The following is a 23,252-nucleotide window of genomic DNA, read 5'->3' as shown; positions in this document are numbered from 1 at the left end:
CATTCTTATACTTTGCCACATTTGATAACCTTTGCTCAAGAGAATGAGTGAACAAGTTCATAGTTGAAACTAAGGGCCAAAATATTTCCAATTTGAGTAACTCTCTTACTTTTCTCCCTTGTTGGTTGTGACTACTTTCTAAATTAATCATTTGAACAGCTAAGCTAGAGTAGGCTGACCATACCCGAACTTCGCAAACGGCGCTGAAAACTTCCACGAAGTGATCGTGTTATGAAGTTTTTTATCGTCACGTCAAAAATGAACAAGTGTTCTTCCTTGACAGTTAAGCAGTTAGGTTTTACACGATGACGACACAAATGAACTGCCGATGAATCAAGTTCATCTTTTACAGCTGCCGGTGGTTTGTTTTGTTTTGCGGCAATGAGGTTAATTCTCTGCTAGCGGAAGACAAACCATGCGCGTAAGCGGATAAATAAATATTTTGGAGGTTTATAACTGCACACATGTTTCTGCATTTGAATTTTTCTTCAACTGTTTAGTGCGACGACTTGCAATTTTTAAATTCAAACGTTGAAGCTCCGATGAATTTTTGAACTGTAAAAAAAACCACCGGCAGCTGTCAAAAACAAGTTAATTCTTTTCTTTTTGTGAAATTCTGTCATGTTCATGTGAAACCTAGTACTGCCTCCATGGATTTTGCCTTATGTCTGTCTTACGTTCAACCAAATGTCAAACATGAACTTTATTCATCACGAGTTCATTTGTGATGTCATCTTGTAGAACCAAATTAGGTATTAGATGACGAACATGACATAAACTCACAAAATGAACAGAATTAACTTTTTTTTACATCTGCCGTGTGTTTGTTTACAGTTTAAAAATTCATCAGAGGTTCATCGTTCGAATTTAAAAATTGCAAATCGCCTCACACTAAACAGATTTATACAAATATCGCTCCTTGATGCTGGAAACGCATAAAGGGCAATCTTTTTAGTTCTTTTGACTGTGAAACACGTTTTTAACAGGCACTTTTTCTTCATTTTTCAACTTTTAAATTGCAGTTGCAAAACAAAATAAACACACGGCAGCTGTCATAGATGAACTTGATTCATCGGCAGTTCATTTGTGTCATCATCGTGTAAATAAAACCTAATTAGGTTTTGCACGAACATGACATAACCTCACAAAAATGAACAGAATGAACTTTTTTTGACAGTCGACGTGTACTTGTTTACAATTTAAAAGTTCATCAGAAGTTCATCGTTCGAATGTAAAAATTGCAAGTCGCCTCACACTCAACAGATTTATACATATATCGCTCCTTGATGCTGGAATCACATACAGGGCAATCTTTTTAGTTATTTTCACTGTGGAATACGTTTTTAACAGGCACTTTTTCGTCATTTTTTCAATTTTTAACTTGCAGTCGCAAAACAAAACAAGTACACGGCAACTGTCAAAGATGAACTTGATTCATCGGCAGTTCATTTGTGTCGTCATCGTGCAAAACCTAATTAGGTTTTGCACGATGACCACTCGAATGAACTACCAATGAACTGCCGATGAATCAAGTTCACCTTTTGACAGCTATCAATGGTTTGTTTTGATTTTCAGATGAAGATTCAATGTTCGGAAATGACCAAAAAGTGTTTGTTGAACTCGTGTTCCTCGGTAAAAAAGACTAAAAAATTTGCTCTGTTTGCGTTTCCACTACCAAGCAGAAATTTCTTTATGAATAGGTTAAATGAAAAAGGGAAAGAGAAGTGGATTGAAGCCCTCAGACTGAGTGCAGGTTTCCGTTCGCTCTGTCAGTGGGGGACAATCCGTGTGCGTATGCGGATAGTTTGTGATTTTGCTTGCTTTCAACTGCATCCATATCGCTAAATTTGATGATCCTTCGTTTCATGTAAGGCAGCGTGCAAAATTTGAAATCAAACGATGAACTTCCGATGAACTTATCCACTGTAAACAAACCACTGATAGCTGTCAAAATTAATTCATTTTGTTCATTTTTGTGAGGTTATGTCATGTTCGTGCAAAACCTAATGTCTGTCTTACGTTCAACCAAATGTTAAACATGAACTTTATTCATCACGAGTTTTGTGATGTCATCTTGTAAAACAAAATTAGGTATTAAATTAAATTAACTTAACCCTAGGAGGAAATCACGATGATCTTTGTCTGTACTCAAACAAAATTCAGCAGGTTCAGAAATGTTAAGAAGCATTCCAGGATAAACAAATCAGATAGATGTCAAACATCACTGAAATTCAAATTTACTGAATGAACATTACTTGATACCTAACGAATGACATCACAAGTGAACTCATGATAAATAAAGTTTATGTTTGACATCTTCCAGTGGTTTGTTTACATTTTCAATAAAAATTCTATAACACTTTTTCAAATTAGAATGAACATGTGAACAAACCCTCGTTAGCTGTCAAATGATGTTCATTTGATTAATTTTGTTAGGTTATTTCAAGTTCCTGTAGAATTGATTGATGCTCATCTATAAATACTAAGGAATATTGCAGATGGTTTTTCGAAAATAAATCAACAAGTTGGCAAAAAGTTTAGGTAAATCAGAGATAATATCAAATCACATTAAACATTTTCAATTACACTTTAGCAATAGGAATTAGAAGACTTTTAAAAGGATTTTTTGCAATTTATTTCGCAATTTCAAATGAATTATATACATACAACGCCAGTCAACGCCGTTCTATTGACCAAATGTCATCATAAACTTACGAGAAGGCATGCGAAGGGAACTACTGAGCATTTGTTATGTTACCTTTTGATGACCATCAGGCGCGTAAGTGACTCTGCTTACGAGTCCACCCATTTTGCTCTTCTATTACAGAACTGATAAACTGATCTCATAAACAAATTATACTGCTAAGCGAATCAGCTTATAGCCGAAAACCTTTTTGATAAAGATAAAAATTGTACTGTGAGTCTACCCGTATCCACTAGTAATGCCCTGAAGCGATGAAGACACACATACATACACTTTTAAAAATTACTTTTTACTCGACGTACATAAGAAAAAATGTTTTAAAAAAACTTATATGATAATTCGTCAATAAGTTTGTAGTTGCGGATTCAAAACAAAACTGCATACTGTTATTAAACGAGTTTATTTCGTTTGTGTCAAGCATTCATTTTATATTGAACGATCTTCGGCATATACTCATACATCACAAGAATTTGGAAGTGGTTGTTGCCACCAGTCCCTCATTCTCCAATCGCGCTAGCATAGTTCGGAAAATATCAGGTGAAAATGGTAGTACGACGCCTCGTTGTTGAATTTCGCCTAGAAAAGAAATCACGATCGAAATAATCACACAAACTTAAAACAATCGTTCGTTACCATCTAATATCATTTTTGTCGCAATTGCAGCTGGGAATCCGACGGTAACTGCCATTGCTGAATGTCCACCTTTGAAGGCAGGTTGTCCATAGGCCACCAAACTAATTCCACGTTCTTCTCGTCGTCCATCATTCCAACGGATACCAATGTCATGCCGCAGTATAACTAAATCTCGTTCCTTATCACCTACGAATTTGTAAAAAAAGATATGAGAGATGAACAATAGATGTGTATTGTAATTAACACCCACCAAACTCCAACTTTTTCGATAGATAGTAGCTTATCGTATCCAGAGGCGATCCCATTTTTACAACTGGTATATCTTCTAATAAACCCAATTCCTCGATTCCTTCGATACTATAGACCCGCTCTGCTAATTTGCTCTTGAGATTTTCGTAGAAAATGTCTGCATCAACTAATCCAAGTAGGTTGATGATCAGCTGTCTCCAGGTGATCTCTGGTCCATGGGGGTGCAGCATTGGATGAGGGTTTGGATCAATCAAACCCAACAATTGCATCGGTTTGATTGTATCTGAAAAGCCTTTATATCGTATAGTGCCTCGCAAAAGCGTATGGACATTTTTAAGCCCGTATAACGGTTTATACTTTGTGGAATCACGATTTGGGAAACCTTCCAATGCAAAACCTGGGAGAAAGTCCAGTTCCCGTGGGGCTGTCATGAGATCTCCTCCTCCTGAAATTTCGACAACCTGACCCTTACTTAAATACTTAGCTGCCGATAAAGTATTAAGTAGAACACCTCGAGGTGACCACGAGAATTTGTACCGAAGTGGGTTATCGGAATGCTCCGGTGCAGGAAGTCCACCACAAAAACTAACAAAGGATTCAACGGAACCACCCTTTTCTTGGACTTCTTGTATACATTCTAATGCAAGAAGATGATCGATTCCTGGATCTAATCCAACCTCATTCATAAGTGTAACTCCAGCTTCCTTAGCACTTTCATCCAGGTTTTGTATCTCATCATTCAAGTAACTGGCGGTAACAAGGTGAGTTTTCCCAGCGACACAATGCTTTGCGATCAGTCCGTGGAGAGAATAGGGTAACAGGGACACTACAATATCACTTTCCTCGCAAAGGTGCTGCAAATTGGCGCTTTCATCTTCGACGTTAATATAAACCGATTCGATTCCTTGATAACGATTAGCCAATCGATCAGCTTCTTCTTTAATTTGAGATCCTACCTTAATACTGACGTTGGATTCGCGGTGCAGATATTCGACGAGTGGAGCGGAAACAAAACCCGCTCCCAGAACAAGAACTCGTTTTTTGCTAGTATCACAACCCTCGGTCTTCTGTCTCGATCTGTTGTTAAATTCACGAAGTTCGTTAATATACTCATACGAAGGTGTTAACTTTCCGTTACTGCAAATTATCGCTCCTGCTACAGGTTGGCAGAAATCATGATCCTCTAAAGGTTTCGCAGCATCACTTTGTAAAATATCCAAAGCATAGGGATAAAGAAGATCTCCAAAGAAATCAGTTGATTCTCTCGGAATTTGCGTTGGCATATTATCTATTGAACAAACAAGAACACCTGGCCCTTTGAAACTCTTCATATCCTTATTTCGATCAGCATCATACAAACAAAACGGTGTATCGATTGTTGTGCACTCATTCATGAACTCAATAGAACCACCGGGATCTGCTGAAATATCACAAATTGCCAACATTCGGTGTGGAAGGGCAGGAGCTCCTGAGCTGGTCGGTAACCAAGGAGTGTTCGCAGGTCGTAATAAATTTTTAGCATCCGGGATAGTGATCAATTTTGGTGAACCTACAGCCCAATAGATACCGTTGATGATTACCGATGCGTATGCAGCTATCTTTTTATTGAATGTTGAAATGTATCGCTCTGGGTATTGATCGAACTCCACAGGATCGAATCCGCCATCTTCGCTCCGCTCCAAGTGATCAGCTCGACTCACCTCACATCCATACAGTTTGTTCTGGCTACCATGTTCGGATACTTTTCGCAGTGCCTCCGGTGGAACATACTCGATGGGAAGCTCTTGGAAAACTTCTTGAGCACCCTGCGATACATTACCGGAACCCGTGAATATGAATGTTAGCGGTCCAATGGATTTAGGCATCATTCCGAGAGCGATTTCGTAACCACAGTCTCGCACCGCTTGTCGTGCCATTGATGAATTGCGATAGTTGTGGGCTGGACCAATATGCTGAAACCGTACGTTATGGTAAATATCATTTTACTACGTTAAAATTATGTTACCATAAATGGAGTATGATGCCCTAATGCTAATAGCCGCAAACCGAGACCATGCAAAATATTGACCATTCCTGCGACACCAGCATATTTGCCGAAAGCAACCAAACGTTGTCCGTTACGATCCATCAATTTTTCGTAGTCGATTAAACGAATATTTTTCTCCAAACAGGCGTCTAGGAGAGGCATGTTAGTTTCCTGTGCCTTGATAGTGTGAGAGAAGATACAGTAGGTTTTTTGCGGAATCAGCGCATCAACCGGAACCTGTTTGACACCAAAAATGACCGACGCCTCGCTTATGTCCTCCTGGACCGTAGCACCTGCGTTGAGGTATGCCTATAAAATGTAAAGATTTTAGAAAGAGTCAAGTTGTTTGAGAAATTTCGTTCATCATTATTTATTGAATGTTATACCTTCAACTTGTATGTGCTTTTTATATTTATTCTCAGCGACCAAGGTAACTAAAAAGCGCAGACTAATGCCGCATTATGACAACATATAATTGCTGATTGGCATTTTAATCGTTTTTGAGATAACTTCAATAAATTACTCCGCAGTTCTTCGATAACTGTTATTCGTGGCTATTGAACATTCGGAATACTGAATCACATAAGAGTTGTCTGGATTCATTAATTGCTTGATAAAGATGACGAAAAACTTTAGTGCCACAGTACTTAAGTAGTTGAAAAGAGGTTAAAACTGGCGTCAAATAAATAAATAAAAAATACTAATAATAATAATAATAATAATTTAAATCTCCTTCTAAATTTTCTAAATTTAAGTTTAAATAAATTAAGTCTAAATTAAATTTTCAGTTGTTATCAAGCCAAACATTAAATAGAATACAAATGAATCAACATTGAACCAATAATTGTTTTTACAATTTTCAACGTTCCGTATTCGTTTGAGTAACGGTTTCCATCTATCGGTTTTCAAAACTTGACTGCGACCAGAGCCTGTCAGCTTGGAGCGAAATCAATCTTCAGTCACGCCATCGCAAGGCATCACATTTAACATATCATGTCAATTGTATGCTTGCGCGGTGCTGCTATTTTGGCGCTTACGAATTTGACATTTTTCTCCCTTACTTCTATGTACGAGATTCGATGCGGACTCGCCCGAGGGCGCCATGCTCGCAAAAAAGGATGTCGCCAATGATTTGTTCGGGAAATGTGAAAGCTGGATATATTGTTACTATGATGTCTTTGATATCAGTCCCATATTGAACATCGACAAGTTGAGAAAAAGATGAATACATATTTCGGTAATAGGTTTTTTCCGCTACTGTGGTGATCAATCCGTGATACTATTGAATATCATTTATGGATTACATTATAATATTTTCATCTGGAATTAAATAATATATATTTTAGTCATTCGTTTATACAAAATCTGTTAGGCAAAGATACTTGCATAACGTTAACGAACGAAAAGATACTTGCATACCGGTCCCCTTTTAGCATGCTATGCTTCTCTCAAATACCACCAACACCTGAGATAAATATTCTGAAATCTCTCGTTAGGACAGTACGTTCGAAATGATTCCAATTTGAAATAATCGCATATGCCTACATCTGATTTTGGTCAAAGTTATTGCAAAAGAGCTGTATCTTTTCCTATAGTTGTTGCATCGGAGGATGAAATTGTGAGTATAAATGAGAGCAATGCGTTTGATTCTTAAGGAAACTATTTTGGCGAGGAACTGAGATCGAAACACAAAATTTCCAAGCAGATATTTTGTACCGACTGTATCCAAAGATAGACTCAAAGTAAGTTTATGTTTCATTATCTAATTTTTTGCATGCACTGCCTGCGCTAAATATTGATACAATGGCCAGAAAAAAAATGCAGCCTGTACATTTTCTAGCTACTAAAACGTGATTTTTAATGCGTGGGACTTTCCATATAGGATAGACATGACTTGATATTTTTTCTCAAATTTTAACTCCAACTAACTCCAAATTATTTCTGCAATTTCTGAAAGTAGGGTAAAAATGGTTAATTGAGTTCGAATCGAGAACCATAATAAGAAACATGGTCGATTCGATAAAATTTTACATAACATGGCACCCCTAGTTTTACCACACTATTAGCCCTGGCTTAGATCCTGCATTCGTGATATGATAAGTCAGATCTAGGTCCGATTCCAGATTCTGATTCGGTTATATGGTAAGTCATAATCATGGTCCAGTTGCAGGTTTGAAATCTGAAACTGGAACTTCTAGGTCCTGGTTAGTAATATGGTAGGTCCAACTTCAGCAGCAGGATCTGGGCCTGAGTCAGTAATATGTTAAATCTAGTTACTGGTGCAGATCCAAGTCCAGGATTAAGTCCAAGTCCTGAATCAGGGTTAGAACTAGACTAGTAATATGGAAAGTCCAGGTTCTGAATTCAGATCTGAACCTGGACCGGTAATATGGTAAACCTATAAAATTGCTGCTGAAGTGAAGTGATAGTGCTTGTATTTACTCGAAAAGGCATCACAACATACTTGAAAATTGAGTTAGAATTGCTCTTTCCGTGAGCCATTTTGTAGGTGGAATAAAAACTGCTTAATGTCCTGTGAAAATTTTGCTGATTAATTTCATCTAGGAAATTTAAATCTATCGTTGCATTTCTATATCATCATTGAGTCTAGTGTCACGCAATAAACAGCTACTTGGGCATAATAAAGCTGTTCGAACGGTGTATTTCACTAGCATTTTATAAAAAGAGTTGTCCTGATTAAATGAAACTTTTCAAAAACAAAACCAACTCTAAGTTCATCTACTCTCATTACATCCTACATTACATCGCGACCTAATATATTGTAATTGGTTAAAACAACTGAGACACTTTTTGCTTTCTTTCCCAGGTAACTGCTGGGAGTGTGTTCTTATTCAAGTGTAGCGATAAAACCTCATTGGAGCGTTTCATTTTCCTTTTGAGGTATGTGTCATTGCTCGATTGGTGTGAATATCATTGCTAAGCTGCCAGTATGATAAATCAACAATGACCATTGAGAAAGAATAACCGATTAGTTGTTTAAAATTTTAATCAATCGAATTCAGAACAACAACTAATATATTTTTTCAGTTTCAATATCGCCGGCTATTCAGTTCATGTTCATGTTCATGGATGAGGAACAGAACATGAACTGAATAGCCGGCGATATTGAAACTGAAAAAATATATTAGTTATTGTTCTGAATTTGATTGATTAAAATCTATGCAGTATGGACCTAGGACCAAAATTCTGGTACTGGATTCAGAAATTTAATTTCTTTATCTGTATTCTGGATTTGGATTTAAGAACTGAATACTGGAACTGAATGCTGAATGGTTATCCGAGCAAAAGAAAAGCAAGCACGTATCATGATTTTCTCAGTTTTGATGCTGATTGATCCCAAAAAAATTAGAAAACCTCAATTTTGAGTCATTTATGGTTATCTCATAGTACTGAAAATATCATAAGATGCTTAACGTATTTCCGATGGTATGGAGCAAAAATGACGTTGCGCACAACACAACAAAGTTACCACCATAGTAAAGTGCGACGTATTCACATAAAAAAATAAATCGTCGCCTCGACCACTGTGCCGAGTCAAATGAAAAATCGAACAGTCGAATCCACAATGTTTAATAAGCACACCCGACTTAGGCAATTAGAGATTAACGGCCCCTGAAAAGTATTTCAATCTGGATTACCTTATCAGAAAACACGTGTTTTTAAACATCATACTTCATTCAACACGAGAGCGTCAATCTAGTTACTACCTAGGATGGTATCAAATTGGACATTCCAACTGATAACTGAGATTAATTTACTCTACCTTGCATCTCTAACTGACCAAAGAAGCTTGTATTTCTCATGCGTAGTTTTCAGGAAACAACACTCCAGAAAGAGTGTTCTCTCTTATCACTTGCCCATCGTCATTGATACTATTTATTGCTTATCAACTAACCCCCAACGAAGAAGAAATTGCGCACTCGTTAGCTCACCTGCATCGGATAGGATCGTCGGTTAGATGGTTGAACAATCACCTTCACACCCTGTTTGATGAGCTTCTTCACTATTGCTGGACTGAAAGAGGCTCGTCGTTCCCATACTGATTGATCCTCGCGGCGGATTGCTATCACCTTTCCTGTCTGTGAAACACATGGATAACGGAAATTTTAAAGATATTTGCGTGCTACAGAAAGCATACTATCGATATATTTGTACTAGAAAATCTTTTTGTTTTTCTCCAACGTTTCTCAGCTCAACCAAAAAAATTTCCACTTACGTGTTTACCCCTACAGAAAAATCGTGGTGATAAGCTTTCCCGGTGTTTGATAATTCGAAACATGTTAACAGTTCAAGTGCTTCTATACAACTGACTGTGAAATCTACAAGAGATTCGATGTTCTGGTAATAATTCGTATACCATCACAACGAGAACTGAATTGAACATACTATCATTTGCAAAATACAAGATGCTCTTCTCGGGCGTGGGAGATAAGAATTCTCTGATGTATAGCTCTAGGAGAATTTAGGACATCAACTAATCTTACTTCGCGAAGTAATCTTTTTATACCAATGATATATAGTTTTTTGTAGATTTTTTTTTTATGTTTGTCGTGGTCAAGTCCAATAATGAAATGCAATGAACTAGGGATGTTTCGATCACTCCTTCCCAGGGGCTGCGGAAGTCTTATTAACCATCCGCGAGTGTTTATTTTATTTTAATTTTTCAGTGGTCGTGTTTCATCTCGCGTTGTTTACAACTATGCGAATAGAAGAAAAAGGATACTTTTGATATCGTTCCTTAGAGATATTTTATATTTTTTTACTCGTAATGCCTTATTATATTTCTCCTGGATATCGACAATCAGCTTTTGTAGAGATCATATTGTTTTCCGAAACATATCCGGATCTCTTTCCCTCCCTACTAACGCATCCCCTATCCCGTGATGCTCGTGGAAATACAGTGGTACCGCGGTACTTTAGAAACAACGAACATCGGACTAACATTCCTTCCTTTTCATCAGTAGCACAACCTTAGGTCGTAACCTGCGTTGTTATTATTCATTTAATGAAAAGTTAGGAGTGAGTGGGTATGTACAGTGAAAATGATTTGCTTCTCCTAAGCTTCATTTTCTTGGTTCATTGTACCTTTCCACTCATTCGGTCAATTACAAAGTGCAACTACGGGCTCAGCTCAGAGTGATTTCTTCTTTGAGGCTGCATATTATTTCTTTCCTAAAAATGTTTAAAAATCGATGCATCGAAATATTTATGAATCGATACAAACATAACAACAATTGTACTAAAAAAACGCAACTTTTGCTATTTTTATTGAAAATAAAATACTCGAAAAATATGTATATTAGAGGTTCAAGCACCTTTCTGTTCAATACAATGAGCGCAATGCAATGTATCGTCCACCGGTTGGGCGATCTTACGACGTTCGACCAAGGTTCTAGTTAGAGATGTCCTGCGGTACAAGCCACCTCTAAGTCTAGATTGAATTCTTTAGTTTGTAGCACCTGCGTAACAAATACTACACGCTATAGACTTTGGAATGGGGCCCTTCGTCCAAGGGATGCAAGGTGGAAAGCAACGAAGAGCTCCGATGTTTCGGAAACGAATGTTGGCTGAATGAGGTTTGGATTTTGACTGTGTCTTTATTGATAATTTTTGGGTTTTTATATCTAAATTTCTTAATGCCAATTATTTACAAATATATATAAGTACATTGAATATTTGAATGATTCTTTATGTTCCTACATTGCACCGCTTATGTTATTGAATATATATCAATATATCGCGGTGCGACAATGGCATCGGCATCGAGAATGTTGACTTAGCATAATTTGTCTGTTTTATTATGTGACCGACCGGACTCAACGCCGAGTGCAGTTGATGTAATTTGATTCTTCCTCGCGGCGTGTAGTAAGTACTAGTTGTATGAATTATTGCGGTCAAAGTTTCTTTAATCGTGAATGAACGAGTGTTACGGCAATAAGAGCTGAATTTTGTTTTGGATTTAAGGTTTGCGTCGGCGATACAATGTTTGCGTTGAATGGATTCAAACATCACAAAGAGACTCTTACGAATGGCAATCAATAGACATTTTTGTTTTATAATTACAAGCAACATTCTTCCAATGCCCTATCTTTTGCCAATCGTATTCAGTATTCACAACAAAAAAATATGATGATTGATTACAAAATATGGACAAAGTATGATTTGTTATTTTGTAGTATCTTCAGATGTTGAATTATTTGATAAAAATGCTTGTCGTAGTCAACACAGTTAAATTATTTATCGAACTTTATTCGAAACCCATTTTGGAAATCATGTTGAATTCCTAATCAAATTCCAGACTATTGTAGTTATTTGAAAATATATAGGGGGTTTCGTTATGATTTTCAGCTACAAGCATATAGTATACGAATCATAATGCCGCTTTACGAAGCCATGAAAATTGAAATTTCAATGAAAATTCTAGTATATAGTGACAGATAAGATACACAATTAACTTGAAATTGTTTAAAACATTCTGCGAAAATTCTACCACAAACATAATATATCTTTTATATTGTCGAATCCGTGAAATGTTCGCATGAAAATTGTAGTATGTAGTGACAGATACGATACATATTACAAAGTAATAAACATTATAATAGTGGTATATTTTTCATATAAGTCTTCTGAAATGGGGCTTTTGATTGTTTTTGATGCATCATTTGCCTTACGATTTTCGCTACTTATTGAGTCTAAGTATGATTGACGAATTTATATATTCTGAATCTAATTTAAGTCGACTCAACTGGGCGCAAATGGGTAGAGAGTACTTATAATTGAATAATTCATCGGTAGCGTGTGAGCTCTAGCTGTCATCATTTGCTCATATAGTTCGTTCCGGAACGATTGGAATGACATCTCCGAATACGGTCAACTGCTTTGACAAATCAGTCAAGGAGGTCGTTCAATGATGATGTCAAATTATTGATAAGTATAAGAATGTTTGCGCAACAAAAAATGAGAAGAAACGATAAATTATTTTATTGGTATTATTAACTTTCTACAACATTAAATTAAAACATGACACTACAATAATAATTAAACTTACTAAGATGATTTGACGAGTATTTATTCTATATCAATCGTTTCGTCGAATGTGTTAAGCCCTTTGAGCTTATTTGGACCAATCAGAAAATCCCACACTACACAAACACTAGCTGATGGGTGGTGTTTGGTGGTGCATTGGAAAAAAATTTCACCTTTTTCCGTATAGTCAAGAAGTTTATGTCGATGTGCATAACAAAGTGAATCTACTTAAATTTCTTTGAAAATTCGAATGTATTTTGTGCTTGAACTAGCTTGAAATCTAGCTGGAAAGGTTAACTAAAACTAACACAAAAGCTCCACGTATAAAACGCAAAAAGTGAAAAATTTTAGTGCTCAGAAAAGAAGAAATATTGACGGATAACAGTGAAAGGTCTCCCCTTCTTTTTTCCTTTTTATCATTCGACATTGTATCGTGAAACTGTAAACATTCGCCGTATAGTAAAAGAACCCATCCAAATCATACCTAAAATTAGATCTTTGATCTGTGTATTTAATACAGAATATTATTATTGTGCTGTTCCTACACTCTGACAGATAGTGATTCACACTAAACTATCGGGGTTGCATCATGGACATAACATTAATTGTGAAAGCTTCGAACCAGCAGTTCGATGACCAAACGATCAAGTGCGAACCAACTTGGTCGATCAGACGGCTGAAAGGGCACCTAACGGAAGTACATCCCGGTAAGCCTGTAAGTATCGGGTGTTTTGTTCCTTCGAAAAATTACTTAATACGTTTGCCCCGCAACAGTAACATTAAATCATTGGACTGATTCCATCCGTTGAAGTTGTATTGATTTGTGATTATATTTGATCTAGTGATTAGCGTAGGACTCAGGCACAAATCAATTAGCGAGTCAAAATTAGTTGCTAGAATAGAAGCGGAAGATTGGCTTGAAAATGATAGATTAGAAGTTGAAATATTGTTATTTCTGAAATAAAGGTATAAACACAAACTATAGCTATTGAGTATGTCCTGATTCTATTTTATATATTATCACGTAATTGGATTGTAAAAATTCAAAATTGCGGCTTATCATATAAGGGGGGACTTTGGGATATGGTCTCTAAGTATGCGGGTACTTATCAGGTAGTTCGGAAGCAATAAAATTTATTTTTGTTTATTCCCTGAGTTTCAGTTTTCTACATTAGTTTGCATCGTATTCGTCGTTTGATCTGTCTCCGTGTTGGTGCTTTTGCGGAGCGACAATAATTTTCAAATCGCCAATCGTAATGCTGAACATGGAAGTGTGTTAGAGAGGCCAACATGGGCCACTTAATCAAATATTTATGCACACACGTCGATGTCAGTTGTTCGCGGCCGATAAGACGTGGTATTCGCACACACCAATACAATTAGTTAGAATTTGTAATAAAAACAAATCAAATTTGATAGAAGGAGACTATCTATCATTTTAGTGTAAAAGTAGAGTTTGTAATTCTCATTGTAACATTGTTTTAAATTTTTTCGTATATTCAGAATATACAGTGTTTGAACTGTTAAACGATATAGTGTAGAAAGTATTTTTCCGCTTATCAGCTCTACATTGCATCTCAACTGATAGCGAGATCTGTTCAAGCAAGCGCTACGTGGCTAAGAGTCATTCGTTAGTAGAAGTTGCTTCGTTCATTTCGAGTTTCAGCTGTTTTTATGAATGCCAAAAGAAAACAGTATTTAACAATCAATTCATTTTTCAGAGTACCGATGAACAAAAATTGATATATTCTGGCCAATTGTTAAGTGATAGTGTTATACTGAAGGATGTTCTGCGACAGTACGACGGACAGCAGGCGTATACGGTGCATTTAGTGTTCACACCAAAAACCAATCGATATCAAAAAGAAACGGGTGGCATTGCCAGCACCAGCGCGGGTGGAGATAGTAGTAGTTTGAAAAACTATAATCAAAAAAATATGCCACCAAAGGACACACCACATGTTAGTAGCGCTTCAACATCGATCAATCCTAGAGTTAGCAATGCATCACAAGGATCATCGGAAATAGGTGCTAGTAGTTCAATTGGCACAGATGGTTTACGGCAGCGCTTCGTTACGGGAGAACAAAATAGCAACGCAGCTGGTTCGATGCCAACTTTGTCTAATTCAGTGGCGACGGCCGATTATATTATGGAACAACATTTAGCTATGCAGAATTGGATGCAGCAAACGTACATGCAGTATCTGAACCAATATATGAATGTGTAAGTCAATTAAAAGTTTCAGGCAGACTTAAAATTGGTAACAATTTTGTTCTATTTGCAACAGCATTGGACAAACCAATCGGCAGGCTCCGAATTCAAGCTCCTTCACGAACCTACCTACGTATGCTTTACCTCAGCCAAATTCTCAAATGAACCCTTCACTACCAATACCGCCAGTTAACACCAATCCAGTGCTGGCTCAAACCATACCAAATTTGGCATACTATCCGTATTTATCTACGGTGAATTCATCACCAATGCCATCGGCCAGTAGCATTCCAGCACCAATCACATCGAGTGGAATCATCCCAACAAGTTCAACTCAGCCAAGTGCACCACCCGGCACACCCAGCCAAACTCCTGGTCTCTCGAACGGTACCAGCACAGCAATTTCACCACCTTCGGTTGCAGGGCCAAGTACAACAGACAATTCAGTACCATCTACTGCACAATCAACCAGGGACACGGACACTGTCGATGGTCGAGCCGAAGTGCAACCAGCAGCAGCTGCCGGTGGAGCCCCCGTTGCCGGAGCAGATGCAGCACCAGCACCGGCCAGAAGGTTTCCAAATATTGTAGTCGAAGAGCAGGAAAATCGCGATTGGTTGGATATTTTTTTCAGCATGTGCCGTGTGGGAATTCTCATGACCGTGGTCTACTTGTACTCGTCACCGACACGATGTTTGACCGTGTTTTTCATTGGAATATCGCTTTATCTGTGAGTATAATTTTTGCTACCGGACACAATTTAGTCTGCGATGTGTAGTTATCAAAGATTAACGGTTATTCAAATTAATGATTTCCTAATATCGTATTCTTTTTTTTGCAATAGATACCAAATTGGCTTCTTTCGTAACAATAACACGGAACGATTGGAACGAGCTCGCCAAATCGTTGTACAACAAATTAACAATGCCCACGGGATTCGACCGGAAGCGATTGGCCGGCAACGTGTTCTTCGACGTGCAGAAGGTGCAGCACCGGTTGCTCCAAATGTCAATGAGGTCGTCAACGGTCAAACCCCTGAAGTTCCTGCGCCGTCTGGGGAAGCTAAGCTTAGTTCTGATGGAATAAAATCAGAACAAGATACAAATGCAACAGCAAGCTCAACTGCTGGGGCCACTTCGGTAGCGGAGAACATTGAGCAAGCCCCAGTGTCGATGGCACAAATAGGTGATTCAGTGCAACCCAATTCTGTGGAGACGCATGACCAATCGGACATCATACAGGAAGCAAACAGGATGAACGTTAACGATGTTGCGACATTTTTACGAACTTTGGTTCTATCGTTCTTCACATCAATTATTCCAGACACACCCGCCGCTTAGAAAGCAAATTTAGTTTCACCTGGAGTGAACATCACTGGTTTTGTTAATCAGTGTACATTGTTTTACATGGCTCAAAACAACAATGTTCACAGACAGCAGTTGCTTAATTTGTGTACATATGGATACATCCGAATCCGCTATGCGTGAACCCGATTGCTATGTATTGTTTCTAACTACTACAATATTATTATGAATATATAACTTGCGGAGCTGGTTTGCGGCTTGAAGTTTTTCTAATATATTCTTAGGCAACACATTACTGTAAGTGGATAGATTAAATTTTTATACATGCAAAATTTTGAAGACATCACAAGAACATTTTCATGATCGACCAGCTAGTAATGTAATGTTGAAGAATAAACGTAGAGTAGGGCTTGGCAATTTGATGAAAATGCAGCGGCATTCGTATGTACATTCGTACAAGCGGGTTGAAATTGTTCATTGGATTTGGGTGATTCTAACCACGTAAATTGGTAAACTGCATTTGCACTAGTTGATTTTTTAATGTTTCAATTAGCATGCCGAAGATTCAGCGGAAATTCTTGGTAGACGTATAATTGTGTAAATTCTTCAATGTAAAAAAGTTGGAACAATGTTATTGATTGATAAGATAAGAAATGGATAATACATTTATTTATGTTCATACTGGAATAAAAAATGCTACCTTTTTATTTCTGTTGTTACATACCTTACCTTTCCTATCAACCTGTGGTATTTGTATTTTCCTTCGGTTATTGGATATTTGGGCGAACATTCTGCCAACCTGTGTCCACTGAGTATATCGTGTTTTCGGTAGAAACAAGTAGCACTACAAAAAACTACACAAAAAATAATAATAAGACCGAACAATATTTTTAACCACTGTATTCTAAGTAAACCGGAAGAGATTGTTACTATTGTTACTTGCGCATTTTATTCGGTCGATAACTTCTATTCAACGCTGCGGCCGAGATGCCGTTGGTCGACATTGAGAGTTCTCCGTACGGCTGGCAGGGTGGACACCAGCTTCGGGGCGATGAATCAGCAACGTATATCCAGATGCTGCAGCAACTTGGCGTGTGTAACAGAGGCCTGCGTTTCACAACGAAGGAAAACCCGGGATATGGTACCGTGCACAATGCTTATCGCGGGTAACTAACTATCGAGTGGGACCTTACAATTACAGTTCCACTAAGAAATTCCAAACTTAAAACGCACTATTACTTTGTCGAATAATTCAATGTTACTATTCTTCATTCCTTCGGGTCAAAACTATTAGGAGCCGTAAAGGGTTTTCCTGGGGGTTTTATCTGCTTGCTGTCCGTTTTCCATCGCATACCCTCCGCCACCTTCAAAGCAAGGCATCCTGCATTCTACTAAAGACACCATATTAACAAGATATCCAGCTCTCACATTTTCCGAACAAATTATTGGCAACATCCTTTTTTGCGATCATGGCGCCCTCTGACAAGTGCGAATCGAATCTCGTACATAGAAGTAGTGGAGAGAAATGTCAAATTCGTGCGTGCCAAAATAGCAGCTCTGCGCACCCATACAATTGACATGATATGTTGAATGTGATGCCGTGCGATGGCGTTGCTGAACTGAAGATTGATTTCGCTCCAAGCTAACAGGGTGATTTTACGCTGCCATGATGATGACGATGAAAGTTTGTCCATGGTTGTCCAAAGGTGAAATATCTAAGTATTCATAGGTTGGAACGGTTATCTCGTTATACCACTTTACCTATATTACTTAACAGCTATAGTCCTGGGGTGTTCTTTACTTCATCAAGCATACGTCTTCAGCAAACTCGATGCATGGATGCTCATCGCCAGTCACGAATATTTGGTATATATTTTGTAGATCGCCTTGCACTTAATCGATCCACTTTACTCACTGCGTTCCTCTGCTTTTTGTTTCAACCGAATCAAATTCAAGAATCATTTTCGCTGGATTATCGTCCGGCTTCCTTGCGACGGTTCCAGCCTATCGTAGCCATCCAAATTTAGCTGTACGTGCGATAGGTGGCTCTCCAAGCAGCTGTCTGTTGGAATTCGTGGTTTATACCCCGTCTCCACGTTTCATCTTCCATGTGCACTACGCCATTGATGGTCCACAGTACCTTTCTTTTGAAGACAGTAGGGGCACATTGGTCTAAAGCAGTCCTGGCATTGCATTCCTTTTATGGTATTTTGCCTTTCTGTTTCAATAGACTTCGCAGCCGATTCTTAGCGTACGATATTATGCATTGAAGCGCCAATTGGCGCATTGGACCACAAATGAATTGCAAAGGCAAATGTGCAATCATTAGATGTAATGTTACATAGTCTTATAAACAAATTTCGACAAAAATCTTCTTTTGAATCGATTCGATTCCCAAACAACCCCAGTACTTGTAAGACCTACAACCTAACGATAAAACAATGACCCCAACGAAATTATCTGAAACCATTGTAAAAGACACATTTGCTTCAACTAACCCAACACCTCGAAAAATAACAGAGACAGTAATAAGATCAGAAGGTCCACTACGACATTTCCAATAACTGCAACAAATAATCAATGAAAATGATATGGAATGATGGAAATACTAATCAGAAAATTTCCTCTTACTTACGATTAGTAGCTTTTATGCTTGCCGGGCGAGAACTACGTGGATGGTGAAATCCCTGATTGTACGTCTGGCTAGAACGTCTTTCGTTGCGACAAGCTAGAGGAAAATTTAAAACTCGCTTAAAATATTCTTAGTCTTTGATCGTTTAATTCATCACTTTGAAGAATAAATAAGTTTTTAATAAACATCTAATTTTGTCTGTTTGAATTATATACTGGTTTATCAATTGTAGACGATCACGTGATTTTTATTTCAAAATTTATTGAAAAAACCTTGAAGATTTTTCTTCAACTCATTTTAACAACGACCCAATGAGACTAAATATGTTTTTAGGTTTGTTAACGCCCTGTGTTTCATTTACAGGTGAAAACAACTTGTCTACATTTTCTATTTGTCCTTTGTGTTTGCCAGTTTCAAGAATTTTCCGACTTAATTTTAATAAGTCTACACGGATCATCTGTTTGTTCAAAACCGGTACTATCAAATTAAATTTATCAATTCTCTTATTAATCCTATCAACCATAGTTTCGTGAGTTTCCAAAACTTTATCCCACCGTAGCTCATCCTGTTGATTTAACGGAAACTCGCCTAGCATTCCTCGTTCCTTAAGCAAACTGATGTTCAATTCAGTTGTATCCTCGCGAATTTCCTTCTGCAGCGTTATCCATTCAGGCGTGAATCCATTATCCAGCATAATATTGTTGATTTTTGCTGTGGTAAAATCCACATATGGATTCTGACTTTGATGGTCGGGCAACGGTTTCCCGAACCCGGACAAATTGCTAAAATCTCCTCTTGACATCGCTTCTTGAATTAAATCTTCAACAACTCTGTCAAACCCATATTTGGTCTTGATTTCATGCTTCTTAAAATATTCTCCCTTTTTCATGAGAGCCATCTCGGAAGCTTGTGCCTTAGACATACGATGCTCTAGCACTCTCTCCTGAGCACGCTGCGCACGAACTGTCTGATATTGCTTCTGCCTCTGTGACGGTGTCCCGATGCCTATTCCATCAAAGCTAAGGTATTGCCTATGCTGAGGAGCTGTGTGGCGAATGTCAAATACTTTAACCTTATCCTGCATATCCTCAACGATACCTCGACGAGATTTGGCGAATTTTTGTTGCAAAATTCGGAATGCCGCATCTACTTCTTGAAATTTTTGTGCATCAGCCTCAGGGTGCCCACTGTCCGGATGTACTTTTTTAACAAGTGCAATATACGCCTGGCGAACAGTATTTTGGTCAGATTGTTCTGTCACGCCAAGAACCAGGTAACATTTCTAGAAAATAAAAGGTCTGTATTCACATCGCATTGGAAAATAAATACTAATGAAGTACATTATATAATTCTCCTCTGCTAGTAAAATTTGTTCGAAAACCGCACAGATAAACTGATTTCAGTGAGATAAATTTGTGTCGAGAGAACATTGTAAATATTTCATCGATCCGGCTAAGTCATACAAAATAAATAAAACTGCTATCAAGTGTACTGCAAATTGTAGAACAAATATACTGTTTTAAATTTTAGGTGAACGATATATTATTGAATGTTACCTGTTCAAACGCTTTAATAATTGAAAATATTTTACATTTATTTATTTTCTATTTATTACACAACAAAAACATTTTTAAAAAAATTTGGTCTGCCTCGAAAACAACACAATAAAGAGAACATTCTCATTATCAAACCGTTCAAAACAAACATCTAGCAGCTGATTGCATGAACATTCAAGGTCATCGCAGTGAATTTCGCGATACACGCTTATTGAACACAACACATGATTTGAGTGACGACTGCTCAAATTTATAAACCTAAAATTTCAAACACTTGAGTGAAAATTATATTTTAACCAATTTGAGATGAATGGTAAATCCCATTCACATAAATGAATATATAATTAGGTCTTATTTTATGCATTATTTATGCAAATATTTTTATGCACATTTCCCAAGTAGCAATTCGAATGCCTTATAGTTTTGATTATAATTTATAGGAGTTTTGTAATTGATTTTTCAATTACTATCTGTTTTATGACAACTATTTATTATTAAAGCTTCTATAAAAGTCTTTACCTACACTCAGAAAAATAGTATGGTAACTGTTACTATATAGAGGGCCAACTTGACCATGAGCGTATAGTGGTTTTCAGCCGACTATGAAATCAGATGATTTCAACAATAGTCAAGTTCATGTTTACTATGAATAGTAATATTGAACAGTGTATTGTATGAATAACTAATACGATTGAGATGGTTAGCCTAACCATGACCGAATTTTTTTTTTTACATTGTAGGTTTTGCTATAACCAGAGTCATGGTATTTTTGACATTTCACTTCTAGTTATTTTGAAACTAAAAGCAGTGGTTGATTCAACAATGCTGAAGATCAGCAAAACATGAGCTAATGTTGAAAAGTTTTATGAATTTAAATTCTAGAACAAGAACAACAAAATAATTTCATTACACTCTATTTTATTTTCGCATCAAATCAAATGAGTCCGGTGGAGTTTTTCCTGAAGCAGAAATTGGCAGCATGAAAGAAATTATTAGCCAAGTCCAGATGCAAACCTCGATACCCACCTGCGATTTTCCGTCGGATTCGAGCGAATTGGATCCGGGAATCAAATGATAATCTTCGTTTTCATCAATCGCTTGATGTTGTTTCTACTGCGACCGATAATGAATAATAAACCGTATACGAGATGTTGATTTCACTGGAAAACATAACCGTTGCCGGCAAAATTTCAACGACGGAAACTAGTAAGGCTACAAACTTTGCTTACCTGCAAGACCTACCAAAGTACACAGTCACAATATAGAATATTTTCTTCAAATCCATCACTGATGTGTTACCCAAGTACGAAATTTTCTGCTAAATTGTAACTTTATGTGACAATAACAGTACACCCGTTCATTGACAATTTGTATAGTCAGCACAAATGAAATACATAGTAGGTTGAAAAACACTATACGATAATGTGCTTACTACATAACTTCTGTTGATATGGACTACATGAATAGTGTTTTCAAACTTCATAATCGTCTTTTAAACCATGTATCTATTTATGGTAACATTATTATATTGTGAACATATTTACGTGGTAGCAATAACTATTTCGCTTCTCATATATATCAAAGCTCGAGAGCAATTTCACCTTACTAGAAATTGTGCTTTTAACTATTTGTTCTTATATTTGAGATGACTATCATTGTCAGGATGACCATGCCAGGAAAGTCAAAAATACAAATAGTTTAGTCAAGTCGTAGTCTTTGTTGTCTAGTAATTTATACAATACTAATGGTGAATAGTCATATATCATGATTGTTGACACTTTTGAAATGACAATGAAAAACAGGTTACCGTTACTTTGGTTTTTTTCTTAGTGTAGACTAACAACTGCACTAAAAATAAAGCAATTTGTACTACAGTAAAACCACAGACTAACAGACAGGACACTCAAATTAGATTCTTCAATCATTTTAACGGTCATTTCGAATATTCCTTTACTTGGGACAGTACTCACATGTGTCATGATGGCGCCACGTTACCCTACCAAAAACATCCTGTCTGTCATCTAGACTGTGTTCATTTTTTTCATTTACCAACAGAGTTGCCATTCATACAGAATTACCTGTAATGTATTGATTTGTGTACGTCCATGCGAATTTCATGTAGGATACAGATTTAATACATATTGCCAAAACTATATACATAATTGTGCCTCGTTCTGCGTACATCTCATCCTCCAACGCAATACAAAATCGAACCCGTTTTGTTACAATATTTATTTGCTTCTGGTCTGCCGCCACTTAATTTCGGGTGAAAACTACCAACACAATAAAAAATAGTCTAGATGAACAACGTTGGGTCAAATAAATAGTTACCTTCCATCATCGCGAAAAAGTTAAATATGTAATCCAATAATTTATTGTGACGATTCATTTTGAAATATTTTGATGAAATCAGGCATCCCTGCAAGCAGCTGATCGGTGTTGACAAACGAGGGGAAACCAACTAGTAAAAAAACTTTTACGTAACACAAGGGGTGTACAGATAGTAAATAGTTCGGGCAGTACAATATAGGTGGAACTAGTGCATTACGAAAAATTAATTTTATAAGATTTTACTCATACTGTCATGTCTGTTAGTCTGTGGTAAAACCATGCAAACACTCTTAGTATTGTTTTCAAATATTTTCTTTAAAACATTATTTTCAGTTAAATTCTTTCATAAATCTAGTTTTGTGTGTGTGTTTGTGTGTGCGTGTTCATTGAATGACAGTTTCACCGACGACACGACCAGGCACTTCGAAGAAAAATCGCAATGAAAAGTGTTTGTGAGCGATTTACCGCCAGTTACCAAAAATATAGCGACCCCTTGATGACGATCAAAATAATCTTCTTGAGCAACACTGTTTAAGTTGCTACGAACTAGTTACCAAG

General features: G+C 37.1%; 3 protein-coding genes across 7 annotated transcripts; 1 reads left to right on the top strand and 2 right to left on the bottom strand.

Moving 5' to 3' along the window:
* Window positions 1–3,085: 3,085 nt before the first annotated feature.
* Window positions 3,086–9,982, bottom strand: LOC131429506 (alpha-aminoadipic semialdehyde synthase, mitochondrial). 2 transcript variants are annotated; one of them, XM_058593661.1, is made up of 6 exons: window positions 9,850–9,982; window positions 9,566–9,712; window positions 5,592–5,921; window positions 3,588–5,538; window positions 3,338–3,523; window positions 3,086–3,280 (listed from the first exon to the last, which is right to left on the bottom strand). In XM_058593661.1, the coding sequence occupies exons 1-6, from the start codon at window positions 9,910–9,912 to the stop codon at window positions 3,165–3,167; spliced, it is 2,793 nt and encodes a 930-aa protein (XP_058449644.1). In that variant the 5' UTR covers window positions 9,913–9,982; the 3' UTR covers window positions 3,086–3,164. The 2 variants fall into 2 exon arrangements, with proteins under 2 accessions (XP_058449644.1, XP_058449645.1); XM_058593662.1 differs by lacking the exons at window positions 9,566–9,712; window positions 9,850–9,982 and adding an exon at window positions 5,999–6,196.
* A 2,794-nt stretch (window positions 9,983–12,776) lies between these two features.
* On the top strand, window positions 12,777–16,882 carry LOC131429503 (homocysteine-responsive endoplasmic reticulum-resident ubiquitin-like domain member 2 protein). Of its 3 annotated transcripts, none has more exons than XM_058593656.1 (5): window positions 12,777–13,050; window positions 13,215–13,374; window positions 14,381–14,883; window positions 14,948–15,601; window positions 15,716–16,882. In XM_058593656.1, exons 2-5 carry the CDS (start codon window positions 13,249–13,251, stop codon window positions 16,209–16,211), a joined length of 1,779 nt encoding a protein of 592 aa, XP_058449639.1. In that variant the 5' UTR covers window positions 12,777–13,050; window positions 13,215–13,248; the 3' UTR covers window positions 16,212–16,882. The 3 variants fall into 3 exon arrangements, with proteins under 3 accessions (XP_058449639.1, XP_058449640.1, XP_058449641.1); XM_058593657.1 differs by having other exon boundaries at window positions 13,180–13,374; XM_058593658.1 differs by lacking the exons at window positions 12,777–13,050; window positions 13,215–13,374 and adding an exon at window positions 14,156–14,289.
* Window positions 16,883–18,932: 2,050 nt separating this feature from the next.
* On the bottom strand, window positions 18,933–20,521 carry LOC131429504 (dnaJ homolog subfamily C member 28). 2 transcript variants are annotated; one of them, XM_058593659.1, is made up of 3 exons: window positions 20,364–20,521; window positions 20,148–20,298; window positions 18,933–20,089 (listed from the first exon to the last, which is right to left on the bottom strand). In XM_058593659.1, the coding sequence occupies exons 2-3, from the start codon at window positions 20,235–20,237 to the stop codon at window positions 19,100–19,102; spliced, it is 1,080 nt and encodes a 359-aa protein (XP_058449642.1). In that variant the 5' UTR covers window positions 20,238–20,298; window positions 20,364–20,521; the 3' UTR covers window positions 18,933–19,099. The 2 variants fall into 2 exon arrangements, with proteins under 2 accessions (XP_058449642.1, XP_058449643.1); XM_058593660.1 differs by having other exon boundaries at window positions 20,148–20,259.
* Window positions 20,522–23,252: the final 2,731 nt, after the last annotated feature.

This window comes from Malaya genurostris, chromosome 2, assembly GCF_030247185.1.
Source record: "Malaya genurostris strain Urasoe2022 chromosome 2, Malgen_1.1, whole genome shotgun sequence".
NCBI classification, from domain to species: domain Eukaryota; kingdom Metazoa; phylum Arthropoda; class Insecta; order Diptera; family Culicidae; genus Malaya; species Malaya genurostris.
The sequence above is the reverse complement of the archived record's forward strand: the minus strand, read 5'-3'. Positions and strand labels throughout refer to the sequence as shown.

What these genes read in the sequence shown, in the direction of transcription:
- LOC131429504 (XM_058593659.1), bottom strand. Translation starts at nt 20,237, where the DNA reads ATGTTCTCTCGACACAAATTTATCTCACTGAAATCAGTTTATCTGTGC. An exon ending in GCAGAGGAGAATTATATAAT is followed by an intron (nt 20,090 to 20,147) that starts GTACTTCATTAG and finishes TTTATTTTCTAG; the next exon opens with AAATGTTACCTGGTTCTTGG.
- LOC131429503 (XM_058593656.1), top strand. Translation starts at nt 13,249, where the DNA reads ATGGACATAACATTAATTGTGAAAGCTTCGAACCAGCAGTTCGATGAC. An exon ending in AAGTACATCCCGGTAAGCCT is followed by an intron (nt 13,375 to 14,380) that starts GTAAGTATCGGG and finishes TTCATTTTTCAG; the next exon opens with AGTACCGATGAACAAAAATT. An exon ending in CTGAACCAATATATGAATGT is followed by an intron (nt 14,884 to 14,947) that starts GTAAGTCAATTA and finishes TATTTGCAACAG; the next exon opens with CATTGGACAAACCAATCGGC.
- LOC131429506 (XM_058593661.1), bottom strand. Translation starts at nt 9,912, where the DNA reads ATGTTTCGAATTATCAAACACCGGGAAAGCTTATCACCACGATTTTTC. An exon ending in GGCATCATACTCCATTTATG is followed by an intron (nt 5,539 to 5,591) that starts GTAACATAATTT and finishes GTACGGTTTCAG; the next exon opens with CATATTGGTCCAGCCCACAA. An exon ending in ATCGAAAAAGTTGGAGTTTG is followed by an intron (nt 3,524 to 3,587) that starts GTGGGTGTTAAT and finishes ACAAATTCGTAG; the next exon opens with GTGATAAGGAACGAGATTTA.